The 19,056-nt window shown below is 42.3% G+C and overlaps 1 protein-coding gene across 1 annotated transcript; it reads left to right on the forward strand.

The window, feature by feature from the left end:
- Positions 1 to 52: 52 nt before the first annotated feature.
- LOC8029096 (katanin p60 ATPase-containing subunit A-like 2) lies at positions 53 to 17,704 on the forward strand. The gene is made up of 16 exons (XM_040503160.2): positions 53 to 150; positions 610 to 667; positions 941 to 1,011; positions 1,117 to 1,277; positions 2,169 to 2,217; positions 5,173 to 5,308; positions 6,418 to 6,480; positions 7,971 to 8,066; positions 9,689 to 9,787; positions 9,893 to 9,956; positions 10,547 to 10,665; positions 11,450 to 11,544; positions 12,267 to 12,374; positions 13,827 to 14,001; positions 15,023 to 15,125; positions 15,260 to 17,704. The coding sequence occupies exons 2-16, from the start codon at positions 614 to 616 to the stop codon at positions 15,403 to 15,405; spliced, it is 1,539 nt and encodes a 512-aa protein (XP_040359094.1). The 5' UTR covers positions 53 to 150; positions 610 to 613; the 3' UTR covers positions 15,406 to 17,704.
- Positions 17,705 to 19,056: the final 1,352 nt, after the last annotated feature.

Here is a 19,056-nt window from a genome sequence, read left to right on the forward strand (position 1 = left end):
GGTGGCGCCCTCACGAGCTACGCAGGTGCAATGTCGCTCAGCTGATGGAACCTGACAGCCGACGGCACGATGCAGTTCCGAAGTTCAAAGATGCGTTTATCGTCTTTTAACTGAATTACCACTCGCTTCGGTACCACCTTTACGGCGAAGGTAAACCCGATGGGCTCGTTTCGTCACTTTGAGCTGCCTGCGACGGACGGAAAGGCGAAACGGACCCGTTGTCGTGATAGATTTCGCGTGATGTTGGGACGAGCTCCACTCGCGATCAATGGCCTATTTATAATGACGCAGGCGCCCAGCGATTTGTTCGACGGTCCTTACACCGTCTTAATAGTCCCTTTGGGACCGCTCTTCGCGACATAAAATACATATATACAGAAAAACGACGGACGGAAACGAGACATCATCAATTTTCCACGCGCTGTACGGAATTCGGGCGCTCGCCCGAACGCAGTGCGTGAAAATGTCGTTTTATACCCTGTCTGTGCCAGGAACGAGGCGTTATTCGTATTCTACGAGGTTTGTCGAGCTCGCTGTCAAAGTGCAATGACGCACAGACTGTGCCGGAGCGTAACGAGTTCGATGTGTCCCGTTTCATTCATTTTTCAGAAAGATGGCCGAATCGAAAACCACAAGATCGTTTATTGCTGGTCATCTTACCGACACTGTGAGTTCTTATCAAATCAATTCGTTAAGGTTACGCGCCGTCTTGTCGCTACATGGCCGCTGAAGCGGTTGGTTTCAACCTTTTTTTGAACGCATGTTGAAGATATCGTACAGCTGCAATAATATATGTTGGCAGGCACGGATTGAGATTATACCTGCGTATACCTTCTCTTACTATGTGTCCTGATTATTTTCCCTTTGTTTTATTATATTTAATTTGTTTGACTCTTTATACGTGATATATATACTAATATGTGGTATATCTTTGTAACAGGAGGAGCAAAAATCAACGGTCAGAAAGCGGAACCTTCTTGTGCTAATTCTTCACTATCTCAAGCACCATGGGTGAGCATAGGCAGCAAATACCGTAACGTCGCTTATTCTCCAACTTTTGGCATGTGGGACTTCTTTCCGAAACTGTGTTTCATCCAAAAAACAACAAAACAACAGACTCTTGGAGACGGTGGAGGCCCTCAAGACGGAGTCAAACATGAAGTTGGACCAGTATGTGCTCTGCGACAACATTGACTTGGAGCTGATACTCCAAGAGTATGAGACATTCCAGTTTGTCAAGTTCAGAAAGCAGCCGAACATTATCCGGAGACCCGACGGTATGCCATATCCCACAGTTGGGGAAGTACATTGTACTTAAAGTATACTATACTATACTAAAGTATACTACACATAGTACATTCTCTAAGTATATGTACTTGTACTACACTTAAAGTATTATTTCCTGGTACTTTCTGGGAAAAGTACAATTCCCGTTTTCAAAGTACATTCCCCAAATTTGATCTTGTTAACTTTGTATCATGAAATGATGATTTGTCAACAAATAAGTGCCTTAAAGTTAATTGTGCAAAATATAGTTTGCCAGCGAGAGTAAAACAACTACTCTGTGTACACTTGACTTTATTGAATATTCTCCGCCATTTCCAGAAATAACTGACCCCCCCCCCCCCCCCCCCCTCCCGATTACCCCTAAAGCAGTGCGTACCAATTTAAATAATAAGCTGTATAGGGCATCATAAAAAAATTGTTAAAAAGTACTTGTTCTTCACTTAAAAAGTATATTGTATTAATGTACTTTGCTTTAAGTACATTGCACCCAGTGTACTTACTACTTTACTTGAAGTACAAAACCTCATTTACTTTGTAGTTTACTTCAAGTGCTTTTTAAATGTACTTTTTTACCCAACACTGGTACTCCATTTTAAAATATAGCTCCTCTTAGATTTAGCCAGACAAACAAACTACCAAAATAGTGTAGTTTATCATCACATCAATTAAACTACATAGACAAAACTAAAGCCACTGTAAATAACACATGCAATGGCTCTTAAAAACAAAAAAAAACTAATATTGTTTTAATTTGAAGGGACTTGCCAACCGATGAGTGCTATTTCGACGACACTTTGTTCCGAGCAGGTTATTATTTGTAAATTCGTTTTTAACGTAATTTTAACTTTATGATATCTCTGACTTTCCAAATTTTTTAACAGGAGATGGTCTGGATACGATGGTAAACCACACAAAGACAACCAAAGCAAGGTAAGTTTTGTGTCTTGTTCAGTGCTTCTTCTCGCAGTGTGTAACAACTCATTGTTCCATATATGAAGCAACTGTTTCAAAGCATATTTTGATGACACGAAGCAAATGTTTGCTATTGCAAGAGTTGCTGAGATTTACCTTTCCAAGTCGTGCTAACTCAGTTGGTCGTCAAAATTATTAGTGTGGTGGAAAGTTCCAATTTAGGGCGCCAACTTGAGCATCAACATTTGATGAGTGGTTAAATGTGATGCTTGTTAATGTCATGTCTAAGCAAAATATGGAAAAGGCTCTGATTTCATGATTGTGCACACTGTATTGTGCAGTGTACATTACTGCAGCAGCTGAGTGATTTTTAAATATTTAGCATGCAGCTTAGGCTCTTCATATCGGCTTGAAGCGAGTACTGTGAAACATACATGATGTGGAAAAGCTTCGTTCTATGTTTTACTTGCATGTAAGTTCTGCCACATAGCACACTTGCAATGTGGGAAAGTGGATTTGAGGAACAAGGTTTGGCTCCTCAAATTTGGCTTTCTTTGGTGAGGATGTGAACTCCAGAAAGTACTGCCACCATGTGTGTGAAGGGAGGTGTAGGACACATATAGCAGCAAAAATAAGCATGCTCAGAAAAGATACAAAGAAGCAATGCTTCTTGAGGATGCCCTTCGTCATGCTATGTGTGGTTTCCATGTGTACCCTGAAGCTTCTTAATCTGTAGCATTGCTTCTGCTCTTTTTTTACTTGTGCATAAACTCTAAGTAGTGTTCATTTCATTATGTTTTGTTTTGCCAGCAGAGGTTTGTTTTCGTTTGATTAGCTTAGCTGATAAATGGAAAAGTTTGATATGTCATAGCTTTCCAAGACAGTTGCTGTCGTTTTATTTTACATATAAGAATTGAGCTACACAATGTTGTGAACATTACCATTTATTTTAAGATATTTAAAAAAGAATGCATATGTATTAAAGGGACACTGACAGGGTATTTATGCTCGCCGAGGTTTTTAGTTTTACGTGACATATGAGAGCTTAACTACCCAGAACAGAATTTGGGGTTCGAAATTTGGTTTCTTTCCGCCCGAAAACCGCCGATCAAGAACTGGCCGGTTCGAGTCTCGCTCACTCTCTTTTCCGCGGTCACGGGCCGTTTTCTAAGGTATCGATGCGACCACCAAATTTAATCAAAGTCGTGGGTCACTGAAGGCACACACTCAATATTAAAAATAGAAAAAAATATGAAACCCATTTTTTGTGGCTTCTAAAAAGCTGCAAATACGTTGATTGAAAAAAAAGTTCCACAGACAACCGGAAGTATTCTGTGCGTGCGTCGTTTCGCGTATCGTGGGACTCGCAGGGACGGCGATGGCAGCGGACGACGGGCGCGGGACTGACCTCTATTCCAGAACTGTCGTTCGCGGTACCGGCGAATTTTGTCTGCCTTTAAAAGAGAAATTTGGGACTGGTCAAAAGAATTGGTATTCATTCCGCACGACACGCCCGACCACCAAGCCGATTCGCACGAAGACGTCGCCGAGCCGTCGCTCCTTCTCGTCGCTGAAGACATCGCTCGCGCAAACGTCAAGCACGACGTGTCTACTTCGAGTTGAATATGCACGCGTACGATTTCTTTACTATGTGAGAATGTCGCCAATGCTTGGTGCATCCCGACTTCGACCCGGGAGTGCTTTTGCTAGAGGAAAATCGGCAGCAAACTTTCCAACTTATAGTTTATCGGCTGAATTATTACTGAGGAAAAAGATCCCAGTTTCGATATGTCCCAGTAGCTCAGTGGGAAAGATGTCCGCTTAACACGCGGTAGGACCGGGTTCGATCCCCCGTGAAACTTTTTTTTTATTTTTTGTCTTCAAATATTTTCCGATCTCTACATTTCTTTTTTTTTCTTTACAATTATTACTGAAGAAAAAAAAAAAGAAACAAATGATGTGGACGACACGTCGCTGAATTAAATGGTATGGGATTTCCTTTTTGACACCTGCGAACTCAATGTAATCACTTTCCACAAAATGCAAGGAGCACATAAATCAGGTAGCGTCCGCTTTCTGAGGTGCCCGTAAATGGTCTACAGGAATTGCAGCCAGCCATTGGTCCCGATCCCGTTGATCTTTCGGAAACTCTGTCGCACAATGCCACTTCTGTTTCGGACGCAGGACATGTGAGCCAGCTCTTCACGCAACATCTTGGGTGTATTCTTTTCGGAGCCGATCAAAATTCACCACGGGCACTCACTACTCATCTTCAACTCCTCAATGTACAAAACAACTCATCTTGGAGTTCAGAACAACGAGCGGAACATACATAACTGCAAAAGAATCCCACGGCGAACAGTTCCCGTACGCCGCATGTCGTCTGCTACGGGAAGGAGAAAAAAAAAAAAAAACACACGGTCGGGTGTAGCCACGTGACTTCCGCCACTCACTCTCTTCTTTCCACTTCTCCGACCTCCGTCGGGTTTCGGTTTCGGTTTCGAGCAGTTGCGTATTTTGGCTTTATTAAAAAAATACGCTACTCTGTTGCAAAATATTAATTGGGTAGTCCTCTGACACCATAACGAAGCGCCTGGCAAAAAATAAAAAAAAAAATTTGGGGGGTGTCAGTGTCCCTTTAAGACAACAATTTACATTGTTCTGACGGTCCACTGATTCCTCATCTTAAACTTCTCTACAGCAGACATTTTTAAATAATGTAACGAGTGCTATAGATATTTAAAATCAATGCCTTACTCAGTTTCTAATATATATATATTTTTTATGTGTAATTAAATGAAAGGCAACCTAATTTTCAAGATGACAGTTGTTTGGATGGATGGGTACATATGACTGAATCCTTTTAATTTTGTGGTGCCTTGCACTATCTAGCCAGTGTTGATGGCACCTCACAGGTGCCGTGTTTGGGTCTTGGCTGTAACCCACAAGTGCAAATGTGCTGTGCCCACTCAGGATTGCGCAAGCCCACTCGACTCAGACGGCGAGCAATGGTGGGGGCTCGTTTGTCAGCGCATTTCGGATACGCTCGCTGCACCGGAACACCGACGAAGACAAATCCAAAGCCGAATCTGCTCCTACAAAACTCAAGGTGGGTCGATTGTCTTGCCTCATCTGTTCGGAACACTTGAACCTTTGAAAGCTTGTAAAGGTGTTGTTTTTTTTCCCCAATAGCAATCATCTTTGTAACCCAGTTCTTTTGGTTGCCAGCATTCTATTTGGAAAGTTCTGTTTTTAGGTTAGGACAGAATTGCCAATCAACAAACAAGCTATGAGAAAGGGGTGTTATTGGACCTTTTTTCATAGTTACTGTTTTCGGGAATATTTGTCTTCATCTTGCTGTCATTGAGGGCTCCAGTAAACTCCTAATCGCTTGCTTATGCAAGTTCATGTGACTGCATGATTCAAATACACATTGTTTGCAGAAATTGTCATCAGTGGCATTCGGGATGCTCATTGTAAACAAGCCTTGAACGTTGATATGAAAAGATTTTAAACCGTCTAAATTAATATTTTTTATGCAGAAAAATTTTTTAAATTGCTTCATGCCTATTTACACCTACGTAACTTTCAGGAAATATATATGAACTAAACTAAAATTGCAAAGAATTAATCTGAAAAACTTGACTAAGCTAAAGAATTCTTGTCCTCAAAAAAAAAAAAAAAAGTACCCCCTGTAATCTTTTAGCACAGTGGTGTGAGGACCCCTTCCGGATCAACAGAAGTGATGGGGGACCCCATTAACCGGGAGGGGGGAGAGGGTAATGGGCGATTACAGTAACAAAAGTGTAAATGAAGAAAACTAAATTACCTAATGCTAACCAGCAAACCAACTTTGAGGCTCGAAAACTGAGAATAATCAACCCTTCTCACTTAGTGCACGTGGTTGGGTCTATTTAACTTTGTAAATCAGCCAGCATTAAAAAAACAAGTTTTATTGTTCGGCTTGGTTAACGGTCTAAGGCTTTGGGGATCCAAAGAAGGCCTTCAAAGACCCCAAAGGGTCTGCGGACCCTTATTTGAGAACCACTGCCTTAGCACTTCAGCACTTGCCAAATTTGCAAGGAAATCTAGACTGCATGTTTATTTGTGACCTGAACAGACTATTATTCCTGTGCCAGCATAGACGGCCGAGCGTGCTTTCTAGAGCTTTCTTTCGCAAAGGTTTACATTTGCTGTGATCTTTGTTTTATGCCGCAGCACTCAACGGAGAGCTCATTTCACCCAGAGCACATCACTATTGACCGACGCCTTGGCATTCAGGTTGGCATCGGTTTCTGTTTTCTTTACTATTATTTTATTATACAAAAATATTTCTTTGTGAGAATACAAATGTAGTGACACTTGGAGGTATGTAATATTATATGCTGAAGAGTAACGTCACTGCGGTCATATTTCTGCGTAGTATCAGAGTTGCCAGCTTTTGTAGACAAACCCTGTAGAAAGTTACAGTTGGCACCACCCTCCAAATAGCTTGAGCAGTGGGTGACAAAGCAAATTATTATCACTGTGGGCTCCTAATGTTCAGGGCCCAAAACGTAAAACGTTGCATCTCGGAACTTTCTGTGGCCACCAGTGGCTGGGGATGGTGGCACCTTGTCATATGATAAAACAGGGGTACCCAAAGGTCTATGGAGACTGATGTCACGTGACGCAGACAGATCAATAACTAGTGTGGTCACATTGTAAAATAAAGAAAAAGGGTGTCAGTAGCCTGAGCATAGCTCTAGGGTGACTCTGGTTACACTCTTTGTACCTTTACAAAAGCCAAGAGCGTTCAACACTGTGTTTTTGTTTGAGGACGTGTCTACTATTTATAGTCTCTTTTTAGAGTGGCACCATTCCAATGTCCTTCTTTTCCAACACTTCACTAAGATATTTATATTTTTGAATATTTAAATCAATATTTATATGTGAATATAAATGAGAGATATTTATATTTGAGGACTATTTGCCATCTATGAGCGTGTTGGCCCTGAAACATAGAGCAAATTTGCCTTCATTAGACATCAGACGTAAGGTTTTCCATCTTGCAATTCGCGACATTTATTATTTTAATGTTCCCGTAAAAGAGCGGTTATTACTTACCCCTGATCACATTTTTTTCTGGACCCGATTGTCTTCATAAAATTTCCTTACAGAAATGCCGTACGAACCAATTTCTCAACTCCCCGTTGCAGCTTACTATTTGCGAGTGGAACTCTCTGCCCCAAAAGATTGTGGAAATTTCAGATAGGGTAAAATTCAAACATGTGAATTGTTACTTTGCAGAACTCATGAATGATGCATGTCTGTGTGTGGATTTCTTTGTATTATATTTATCAACATTGCTATTGTTTTTTTTTTTAATTCTAGATTGATTTTTCTGTGAGTAATAATTGTGTCATTGCATGTTGTATTTTGTGTTCCCCCTAACATAATGCCCTAACCAAATAACTTGAGGTATGCTTAATACTATAAGAATAAAAAGGTAGGTCTACATAAAGAAAGTTATTGTATATTATGTGAAGAGACTTTTTCACTGGAAGCTGCAACCTTTGCATTTTGTTTTTATAAATATAATGCACTTCTTCCAGGGTAGCTACACCAATGTATGTAATGTTTGCATATCTTAACTTACATGATTTGTGCCACGAAACAGCGGGTTGCTGACACTGCTGGCATTTCACGTCTTTTTATTGTCTCTTTGTCAGTAGTGAAAGCATTGTTGGTTAATTGAGAGGTTGAAGATGTGTGACCTGTCATTTGGACAGATCTGCACACCAGGAATGCCCCAGCTAAAGTTTCCACCAGCTGCTGGAACTAGCTTGGGGGCTGACTGGGGAAACCTTGTTGACATTATTTCCAAGGTAAGCATACACGCTTGATGCTTTGTCCCAGTGTTATGGACCGCTAGTAGCATCATAAAAATCTTTTCTTTTTAATTTTTTAATGCTTGTTTTTATGGATTGCAGTTCATAGGTCCAATAAAGAGTGAGGCAACTGGATTTGTAATGTTAGACTGCAGGAAAGCATGCCAAAAGAACTGTGCAAAATTATGCAGCTTGATTTCGCCTTGGCAGCTCAACAAGAACCCCCTACAGAATAAATTGCGGATGTCTATTTTGAAGCTAGCAGTGGCATTCCTCATCCGAAAATTGGGTTTATACAATGAAGCAATGTTGTTAAAGCAGCAAATGAAAACAGTTTTGTTTAATATAGAAAATAATTGGCTTCTCCAGACAATGATTGACTGTAAACAGCTTATACCACTTTGCAGTGGCTTATGGTAATTTATACAGGTTTTGGAACTAAAAACTTGAAAGCATGTGATCCCACAAATAAATCAACGATGCATGGAATCCATGAATGAAATTTTCACCTGATTGCAAAACAAAATCTTGTTCTCACAAAATATTTTTTTAAAGAATGTGACACTTTTGACAAGTTTATGAGATATTAGCTCTTTTCTGACCACGGGAGAAGTAGCAATTTTCAAAGGATCCGTGCAAATGCTTTTATTTTCTTAACTTGCATATGGAGAAATATGGCGCATCAAAATGTGGCCAATTAGCTGTTCTTTCAAAAGAAACAAATTAATATAATGTGGAAAAAAGATTTTTAATTTTTATTTCTTGAAAATACAATGTACATGCAGAAGACATATAAACGACTAAACTTCTACAGCTATGTCAAATTAAACAACAAATAAGAAAAATTAAGAATATAGAAAAAATGTCCCACACCCATGGCTATTACTTCTGAAAGTTAGTGTACACTAACTGCCGTCTATTTTTGGTCCATCGGCGAGTTGGCGTTCGTAACACGTGTGCTTTTCAATGAAGGAATGCTTTTAATGATGAAACGCAGATAATACTCTTCATATCCCCTACAGAATGCTTTTCTTATGTTCTACGTACCTTGGTTTTGTCATAGCCTTGATTGCAGTTCGCTCATATTTAGAATTTTTGTGCACCTTGTAGGGAACATAAAATGTGCACGCCTGCTCAGGACAGCCTTGGAAATTATAGTGACACTTACCGACAACCATCTGTTAAGTGTCCCCATAATATAATTTAAAACGTCCCCAGAGCTCTTGAGGTCTAAAAAGTATACCACAACACAGTTGAATTATGCAACTAATGCCATCCTTGTTACAGAGACTGATGCAAGCAGTTAGCCATGTTAGACAAGTGCAACCACCATTCCCGCGACTATTTTTGACAGCCAAACAGCTTGTGATAAAGCTTAAACCTATGTTGAAACCAAAACTAGAATTCTTCGGCTATCCACAACATTGTGAAACATAATTCTCTGCATTAAAATTAATTCCTTGACAACACTTGAATGCCATCGATCACCGGTGATCGACAGCCTATGGGCACAACCAGGAAAGAGATAAAGCTGACAATATGCCACCAATTACAGTCTGATATTTTTTCGTAATTACTTCTACTCGTGGCTGCTTTTTGATACGCTTCTCCCATGACAGGATGTGTATGTGGACAGCCCCAATGTTCACTGGAGTGACATTGTGGGTCTTGATTCGGCCAAGCGGCTTATCAAGGAGGCCCTTATTTATCCCATGAAGGTACGTTGTAGAACTCAGTGGCGTAATTGTGGTCTAATAAGAGATGGACGCTACCGCTTCACTGGATATGAATGGGGATCCGCTCTGTCGTTGCACGCTGCTCAGTATCCTGACATCTTTTCTGGAATCATGGGCCCCTGGAAGGGGCTTCTGCTCTTCGGACCACCAGGTGGTATTTTTTGGTCTTTCGCAACCTTCGGATTTGACCAATGGCAGCTTTTTTTTATATTATTATTACTCTAACATTTTTATATGTAACTTTGGTTGTATCACGCCTCACATTTCCTTGAATCAACACATTTTTGGTGTTTAGGTGGTCACAGAATTCATTCTTTTATTTCTTATCCTAATATATTTTTGAACGAAGATGCACATAGGTGGTTTATTATATTCTCCAATATTCTTCGAGTTTTGTCATCAAACAGGTGACTAGAGAAAAGAGGGGTGGAAGCCCTGAGTGGTTTCTGCGGTAAAACGTTGGATCTCGAGTCCCAATTATTTTTTTTTTAATCTTTACACAGTAGCGTGTCGTGTTTTCATAAAATTTGTGGCACACACAAATCTCTTTTTGGGGCTTAAAAGACCTCAAGTCAACATTTGCACTTTGCCATCTAAATCTGCAGTCGTCTGGTCAGACATTTAAATGTATTTAGCTAGCCCGCCAGATGATCTTAATGTATTTAGACACCCTCACCTGTTCATCCGGCACTTGAAGCAACCATAGTCCGGGTGCTAATCCTAACGTTTTGTCTGATGAAGGAACGGGAAAAACGATGCTGGCCAAGGCAGTTGCCACCGAATGCAAGACGACCTTCTTCAACATCACTGCGTCCACGCTGGTCAGCAAATGGAGGGGGGAGTCGGAGAAGCTAGTTCGGGTGAGGCTAGCAACCTACTATGCCATCCTTTTTCTTCAGGACGAAATATTTTGTGGCATTGCTGATTTGTTGGATAGCATAAATTGCATCACTGAATGTACTGTATAATTTTTGTGGAGGCTTAAAAAAATGCATTGGACATGTTTGCACTTACCGTAGAATACCGTGCATCCGCCCATTCCACATTAAGCGCCCATTCCCAAATCTGTAAGATCTGTGAAAATATGCGCAGTACATTTATATGTAAAATTGATGACCGGAAAAGCGCCCATCCCCCATTTTTTTGAGATTATCTCCAAAGTTTGAGTGGGCGCTTGCTCGGTATTTTACGGTAGTTCCATAAAAACAATTCAATAAATGGAATGTTTTAAAATATATCTTTTTTCTTTGGACGGCAATATGTAATATGTGTCAAATTATGTAAAAGATGCTGCCGAATGCTTCTGTGGCATGTTTTGACAAAGCGATGCGGGGCGGCTGTTGAGACAAGAGCAAATCGACGTTCGCACCGTATTGTCGTTCCATTCAAATAAACAGCTCAGTATCCAAGAGTACAGTTTTCTAGTCTCTCGAAAAATAGGCATAGAAGAACACCCTTGGCCACTTGGTAATTATTAATAATTTTTTTCAAATTAAGTGGACTGCACATACAGAGACTGAAAATATATCCTACTTGCCCAAGTCTTCACCCTACTGTAATTTATATGCCTTGAATCAGTCTGTGGTATGCTCACACGTGGATCATACTTAATAACCGACTTGCATCTTTCTTCCACGACCACAGGTTCTCTTCGAAATGGCCCGCCACAACTCACCATCAACCATTTTTCTGGACGAGCTCGATGCACTCGTTGGCGCCAGGGGAACATTAGTGAGCAGGTGAAATTTTTTTTTTTAAGAGTCTTATGCAGAGTTGATATGAACAATTGCAGGTAACTCATGTGACCAGGTTAACTATTTTAAAGTTGATTTTTATTGATACAGCCGTTGTAACTGTTTGTAGTTTCATTTGAATCTGGTGCAAAATTTTAGGTGCATGTTTTTTGTGGTAATAGTATGTCATGTGCACATTGATGTCTCTGAAATTTATGGCTTATAATATGTACAGTAAAATCGTTTAATGCAAAGCTCAGAAAAGTGGAAAATTCTAGATAGGTGACACCGTGCCAGATGTTTGCTAGATTCCTTACATCTTCATTATACTACTTAGTCTTCTTGTCTTGTGATAAGCAAAACTTCTGCCGAAAAAAAACAAAACATTTTTCTTGGTCTTTGGCTAGATGGTGTCAGTCAAGAACTTGACTGGCACCATTTCTAATGGAAGTTCTAAACTTTGTGAATTATTTGCCCTTCAGTATTACTACTTTCTCAGTGAAACCTTCTAGGAGTACAGTTTTTAAAAACTCAAATCTTTTTCTGTAAAGCTCTCACTAATTTAATTTGACACCTAGACTGTCTCACTTACGGTGTTGTCCAAGCTATAGAGGCATTCAACTTGGGGGGTACACTGTATTCATGGTTTCTGGAAAGGAATCAGTGGGCTGTTCTAAGAGCCTGCTGCACACACATTCTGGGCTTCACCGTCGTCCGTGTGGTTGCAGCGAAAATGAGGCAAGTCGGCGCATGAAGAGCGAGCTCCTCATCCAGATGGATGGACTGATCAACTCCAAGGACCACGTGTTCGTGCTCGCCACTTCCAACTCTCCGTGGTGAGTCTCTCTCGAGAGCATGCCACGACGAAGGTTGCTGGCAGGGAACTGAACATACTGTATTTACTCAAGGACGGGTTGAACCTTATGTTGCTTTGCAAAGTAATGAGAGGGCAGCTCTTCTGATAAGACAGAGCCAGACCCCTACTCCCAATAAAATCACGTGATTATGATATCAGTCACGTTTGCCTCCATGCCGCAACGTTTGTACTGTGCTGCCCTCGTCGAGCATCACTGCTTTGCACCCATGTGCCACGGTGGAGCATTTCGGTTGGTTCGAGGGGCACGTCGAGCTTCAGTGCCTTGCACCACTGCACCGCGGCAGAGCCTCTCGGTCGGCTGAAGGGGCACATTAAGCTTTACTGCTATGCACCAGTGCACCGCGGTGGAGCATCTCGGTTGGTTCGAGGGGCTCTTCAAGTTTCACCAGTTTGCAGCAGTGCACCGCGGCAGAGCCTCTCGGTCGGCTGGTGGGGCACATCAAGCTCAGAGCCATATATACACCTTTTTTGTTTACCCTTGCGCCCAGCCATGCTTTCCCCGTATCCGGTATGCGTTCCGAAGAAAAAACAAGCGATAACAACCAGGAACAAGTAATGAAATATAGAAGTGGCATAACAAGAACGACTGACGGTTCCAATTAAAATGTTAACACGTTCTACTGGCGAGGCGAGAAGAAATCAATATTTTTACGCATACCGGAAGTTCCAGAATTTAAGATGGCGGCACCCACGTAAAAAAAAGTGTATAGAGAGAGTTTGGTCAATTTGAGGAGCGGGATACAGATAGAAGGTTTGACATGCTCTCTTGGCCAACAAGAAGCTGAAAATAATCCTCTAGCAATGGTAGTGAGAAGCACTTTTAATAAGTGTGTAAGAGTTAAATGAAGTAACTCTTCATGGTTGAAAATATAGTGCACGTGATGTTTCGATTACAAAAAGATTGTAAGGATCGAATGTGCCACTCAAACTCTGCTTTGCTTGGTCGGATTCTGTCCACTTAGACGGCATCTTCCCGGCCCTCGGTGTCTGGCGTACGGATTACGTTGATCGTTCTCCTAAATTTTGATTTTGCATGACCATGACCGAAAAATCACACGCAGCATATTTTCAGTCACCGAGAATTACTCCTACACACTTGTTCATTTTGTTTCTCGTGACCACTGCCAGGGTACTATTCACAGCTTTTGACTGTCCACATTCGAATCTGTGAAGGTGCCCTGGAACATGCCCAGCCCGCTCTCGGCCAATGGCGCCTTCTCATTTGCCTTCTATACTTCCCAGTAAATGGCCAAACTCTCTCTCTATATGGCTGTGATTAAGCTTCACTGCTTTGCACCATAAGGTCAACCCATATTCGAGTCAATACGGTACTACTTGGATTGCTGCACCGAGTGCACCAATGTGTCATTGAAGGCTAATGTCCAAAATGGAGTCATGTGACCCTTTGAAGGGACCTCGACCATGCCGTGCTGCGGAGGTTGGAGAAGCGGATTCTGGTGCCGCTGCCCGGCAAGGACGCCCGGGCGTTCCTTTTTCATAAGTTCCTCGCTGGACAGGGTGGAAAAGATGGCCGCCGGGGCAGTTCCCTCGTGGCACCGGATGTGGACTACGGCCTTGTTAGCGAGGTATGGTGGAACCAGCTTTGGCTTCCCTGTTGTGCACTATGTGCATGCTGCAGCATTAACTCCTTGTTGGTGGGACCCTGCAGAGCCATTGAAAAGATGTTGAAGATATCCTAATTTTCGTTGCTCATTGTTAACTGCCAGTCAGCAGATGCGGAGTGTGTGGCCAATGACCAGCCAGGTAGCCATCTGACAGTTGGTCGGACGCGTGACCAGCGTGCTCCATTACAAGGTGTTTGTGACATCCAAGGAAAGAGATGAGGGTCAGGGCTGTAGTCTCAGGTCCTGCATGCCGTGTGAGCAACTGTTGTGCAATCTTGATACCTCGGTGTAATGCCCAACTATCAGAGAGAAAGCAGGAACAATGCTAAAGAAAGAAAGCAACATATAGTATATTAGTACTAAGGGAGACAATAGCTACAGAAGTTTTGCCTTCCTCGCAATGGTAGTCATCTAAACACGTCTCATGTTCAAAGATGTAACTGTAATGGAGAGGGACTGTAGTCACAGCTGGTGAGAGAGACTTGAAAAGGAACCAGATGGAAGTCTCAAAGTGGCAGCCGGCATTTCGCTAACAGACTGGCACCTATGTTGTACAATATCCTATGACCCTTATAAAGATTTCATTTCTTTCTTTATTTGTTTTCCTTCGGGCAGAGCCCGAAAGAAGGGCCAGTGCAAAAGGCTAAAAAAGCCTAATGTGGCACCGGTCCTTTACAGTCCACACATAAAAAATAACATAGAAATGCATTCCATTTAACAAAATAATACAACATGATAAAATCTTTTACAGAACTGAGACACACAAACATAACACAAATAAGATAAGGTCCTCGAGCTAAAGGTGCCTTTAGGTTCAGTGCATGACACAAGCGTTAGCTTTTTCAGGGTCCACTATAAAGCTTCCAGGAAGCTGCATTTTAAGATGTAATCATCTGTGATGCTCAATAAGAGCGAGGGTCTAACCAAGTCTAGCCAAGACTCATTACCCATCACTTTCTTATTCTGCCTTCTTTTTTTTAAGGCTTCCGAAGGCTACTCGGGATCAGACATTAAGGTTGCTTGCAAGGAAGCAGTGATGCGTTCGCTGCGCCAGGCACTAGAGGCCGCCGAAACCTGCAGTGCCGGTAAGCACCGTCTGATCCCTGCTCTCAACTCTTGGCAACAAGTGTCACTTTGCATGCACCACCTGATGTTGTCCTTCTGGTTCCTTGTCTGTGTTGCTGCCTCATCATGCTATGTCTCGTCGGGCGATCATAAGAGGAGGACCTGAGCGACCACATCGCGCCAGAACCTGTGTCGACACGCGACATCTTGGATGCTGTTGCACAGACCAAGCCGACGGGGAAGTTGCTTGCCAGTCGCTACGAGACTTGGCACCAGGAGTTTGGGTCGTCCCTCTCCTAATGCTACACTCCACCCCTGCACAGAAACCTGATGACAGGTGCCGCAGGGAAGAAAAGAATGTGATAAGTCTGAGGACAAGATGAGGTATTGGCAAAACTTTTTCCAGCACCTTTGGCTGCAAGATGTTGCCAAAGTTTTGGTAAAACTTTTGGCAACAAGATGTTTGCTAATGGTATTTTATATTATTAAAAGAAAGCTCTCGCATAGATGTTTGAAAGGCAAAGGCTATACTGATAGATCAAGACACTTTTCTGATGTAACAGACGTTTTTGACAAGATGTTGGAAGGTGTTATTGAAAGTTTTGGCGACGAGGTGTTTGCCAAAAGTGTACTGTTACATCAATAAGGCCTTCACCTAGCTGTTTGAAATCTGCTTTATTGACATAACAGACTCTTTGGCAGTGGGAGGCTGCCAAAGTGTTGGTAAAAGTTTTGGAAGTGAGATGCTACTCAAAGTGTCTGTTGTATCAGTAAAGTGTAGCATTCCCGACAGCTAGATAAGGGCGAAGCAAGTTCTAGAGTTAACCTGTTGAGCGGTCGTTGGTCAATCTCGGCCGTCAACGCTCGCAGCTGCGAGTTATCGTCGAAAGTACAAGTACAAGCTCATAGCCTCCTATATTGCCATTATGTTATCCTCTTCGTGGAGGCTTCTTCAAAGGCCAATAACTTCTGTGTATAGTCTTTATTTCTGATTGCATTGTGAAGAAACGAGGAACGGCAGCCGCATTTATTGTGACCGGGAATTTCCTTCATGGTTAAAGGCGCGAGAAAAACAAGGTCACTGGACCATCATCCACGCATCTCTTGCCATCAGTCTCCTAACATTTTTCAATAATATCTGCAAGTTGCTAACAGTTTTGATCCACCTAGTTACATCATGATGATTGCGAGATCTGTCAAGTCGCAATAGGGTCAGAGCCGAACCGCATTAACCACAATCCGACCCATGTCGGCCGTCGGCTGGCTTCAGTTGGAACGATTTTCCGGACCGTTGGACAGTCTCTGCATCCCCGAATTGCTGTTGAGGACGATTTACATCACTAGCACCGAACTGCGGCTATCTAGGGGCTGAATTCGTTCTACAGTCAGTTGCAGGTTAAGGAAAGGAGAAGCCCCCCCCCCCCCCCAAAGCTCTCCGTTTGCCACGATTGGTTGTTTCCTCCTCTCCACTCTCCTCATCTCTAGCATTCGCTTTGCTAAAGTGGAAAGGGTGCGAGGCTTTATGGGAGGAGCCTGTTTTCCTTCTCTTGACCTGCAACAGGCTATAGGACTGCTAACCCGCATCTTGCATTGCAACAACCACCATCTTGCTTGCAATGCCGTCACGTTGTGGGAAAAATTGCTTGGTCCCAATAGGGCCATCGGGAGTGAATAAGAGAACTTCGGGACTCCAGTCTCCCTCTTTTTTTTTCCCTGAGATTTCTGACCACCCTACCTACCTACCGCCCATGAAGCCCACAGTCCGACCCAAGCTGGTCATGCCCAACTTTGTGTAGAAAAAAAGATACTAACCACAATAATTTTCATATTGATTTTAGAACTGCCCAAATATATATGTAAGTCTCCTAAACCCGTAGCAAATAATTGTGATTATGCCATGCAACTCGGATTAAAGTACTGTCACCCTTTTATTCTTTTTTTTTCCCTACATGGTTGATTAAAAGAAGTCGAGGAAGCTTTTAGGCTTTCTTGAGGCTGACTCGTTCTAGCCAAGTAGAGCCTAGAGGCCTCATATCAATAGACTGCTATACTTGAGGGCCTTACTTTGAGTCTTTTGTGGCATTGTTTCAACTTGTATATATTCTTTTAGGATTACTACTAAAAGCGGTGTTCGTTTTGTGCAGAAATCTATTTGTAACTCACAGATGCCAACTCCTTACATGAAAAGGAGACTCCCGTCAGCATTTTGCTTAAGCCACTGATGTTTGCAGAACAAAGATTAGTAGTTCACTCCTCTCAATGCTTGGGTATTGGTCGAGGTTCCAAAAACCCCGGCGCTATAAGCGATCTTGGCCCAAAGCGTTGCTCATTTCGAAGGCAGCTTTTTAAGTAGTAGATAAACTTGATAAAAACCTCTAGCTACGGCTCTCCTTGTGCCAAAGTATCTTGTGCCAAGCTGTCTTTCACAGCATGAAAGCACTCTGTACTTTGACCTCCAACTCCATGACCTAAGCACAAACGATTTCATATACCCTTAAGTAAACAGTTACGCAGAATTGTGAGCATCGCGAAATGCCACGGAAATAGTGTACTCAACAACAATAACCAAATCGCAATAAAAATGATTGTTTACCCACCAGCGAAGTTGAAACTGGCTTACGCTTGGCTGGTCAGAGTCGAGTCTGTCTTCTTTTTTCACAGGATCGGCGGATATAAGCTGGTTATTCCTTTACGTCTTGCAAGTTCAAAGGTCAGTGGCAGTTTGCTGCTGCAATGTGGTACCCGAACCCCACTGCGACTAACATGTACTTCTTCCGTAACTTGGGAACTGGTGGTGTTACATTGCTCTGTGCGTTGGTGCTTTCCACTGTTTTTATGTGCTCACAGTGTTTGGACTTCAGAACAACCCTCTCGAACTGTTGCAAAAGCCAAAGTACAACTTCACGCACCTATAATAATGGCGTGACCTTCGTCGTCCCAGCACGTGCCAGCTCAAAAATGCAATAGCTAACTCGTACCTTTTGTGCACACCAACCTGTCTATTTGCAGTGTTTTACTGAAGTGAATTTGTTTCAGAGTGAAATCGCTTTAAAAACAACCAATGTCAACCAACTTCACACTCCTACCAAGCACAAGATGCAAACCTCGCACCACGCCAATTCATCTATGTTGACCACATAGAGTGAAGCAGATGTTGGTTACTTATAGCTAAGGCCATAGACTTTCCGGTTTTAACCATAAAACACCAATAAACATTTGTCGGTGTCAAAAATACAAAATCGGTTAAAACTGTGGAACACCTTCTGGAAATTTCTGCTCCAGCTAGGACTATTTTTTTTTTATTGAAACCCTCCTTTTTTAAACTTGAACTCTTAGTTTTCCACGAGATTTTGTTCACCAATAACCACCGTTTCTAGCGTCCATCTGAAATCACAGAAATATGCCGTTAAAAAAATTAATAGACAGAAAAACATGCGTCAATTTCCCTTATAAATGAACTCTGGAAAATCTATGGCCTACTTACGACTTTTTACGAAAATTATGAAAATGTTTTTTAATGTGCTGCTCCGTGCTTGCTCTTGCCTACTGTTCTGGAAGTGGCAAACAGTGACGCAGTTTTTGCTTCACTACCCAGAAAAAAAGTTGTCCCCGGGTATAGAACCACACTAGCTAAGACGGCCACATTGTCGGTGCCACTTCAGCGTGACAGGAGCCCCAAAAGGTCCGTGTCCCGTTCGTTGACAGGTTCGGCCGATCATTGTTGGTCGAGATTGCAAGCGCAGCCGATCATGTGGTACTTTCTGCCGTGCCCTCCAAAATGTGAGAACAACATGCCCAAAACCACGTAGCGATGCGCCACTTGATCCATATCAACCAGATACGAGTCGCTGTAGACAAGTTGCGCAACACTTTAAGCTACTGCTTGTGGTTTCTTGACCGAGCTTTTCTCTGGAGCCAACAGAGGACATTTCTTGCATTTCCGACGCCAGT

This window comes from Ixodes scapularis, unplaced genomic scaffold (genome assembly GCF_016920785.2).
Source record: "Ixodes scapularis isolate PalLabHiFi unplaced genomic scaffold, ASM1692078v2 PGA_scaffold11__112_contigs__length_91849675, whole genome shotgun sequence".
Taxonomy (NCBI): Eukaryota; Metazoa; Arthropoda; class Arachnida; order Ixodida; family Ixodidae; genus Ixodes; species Ixodes scapularis.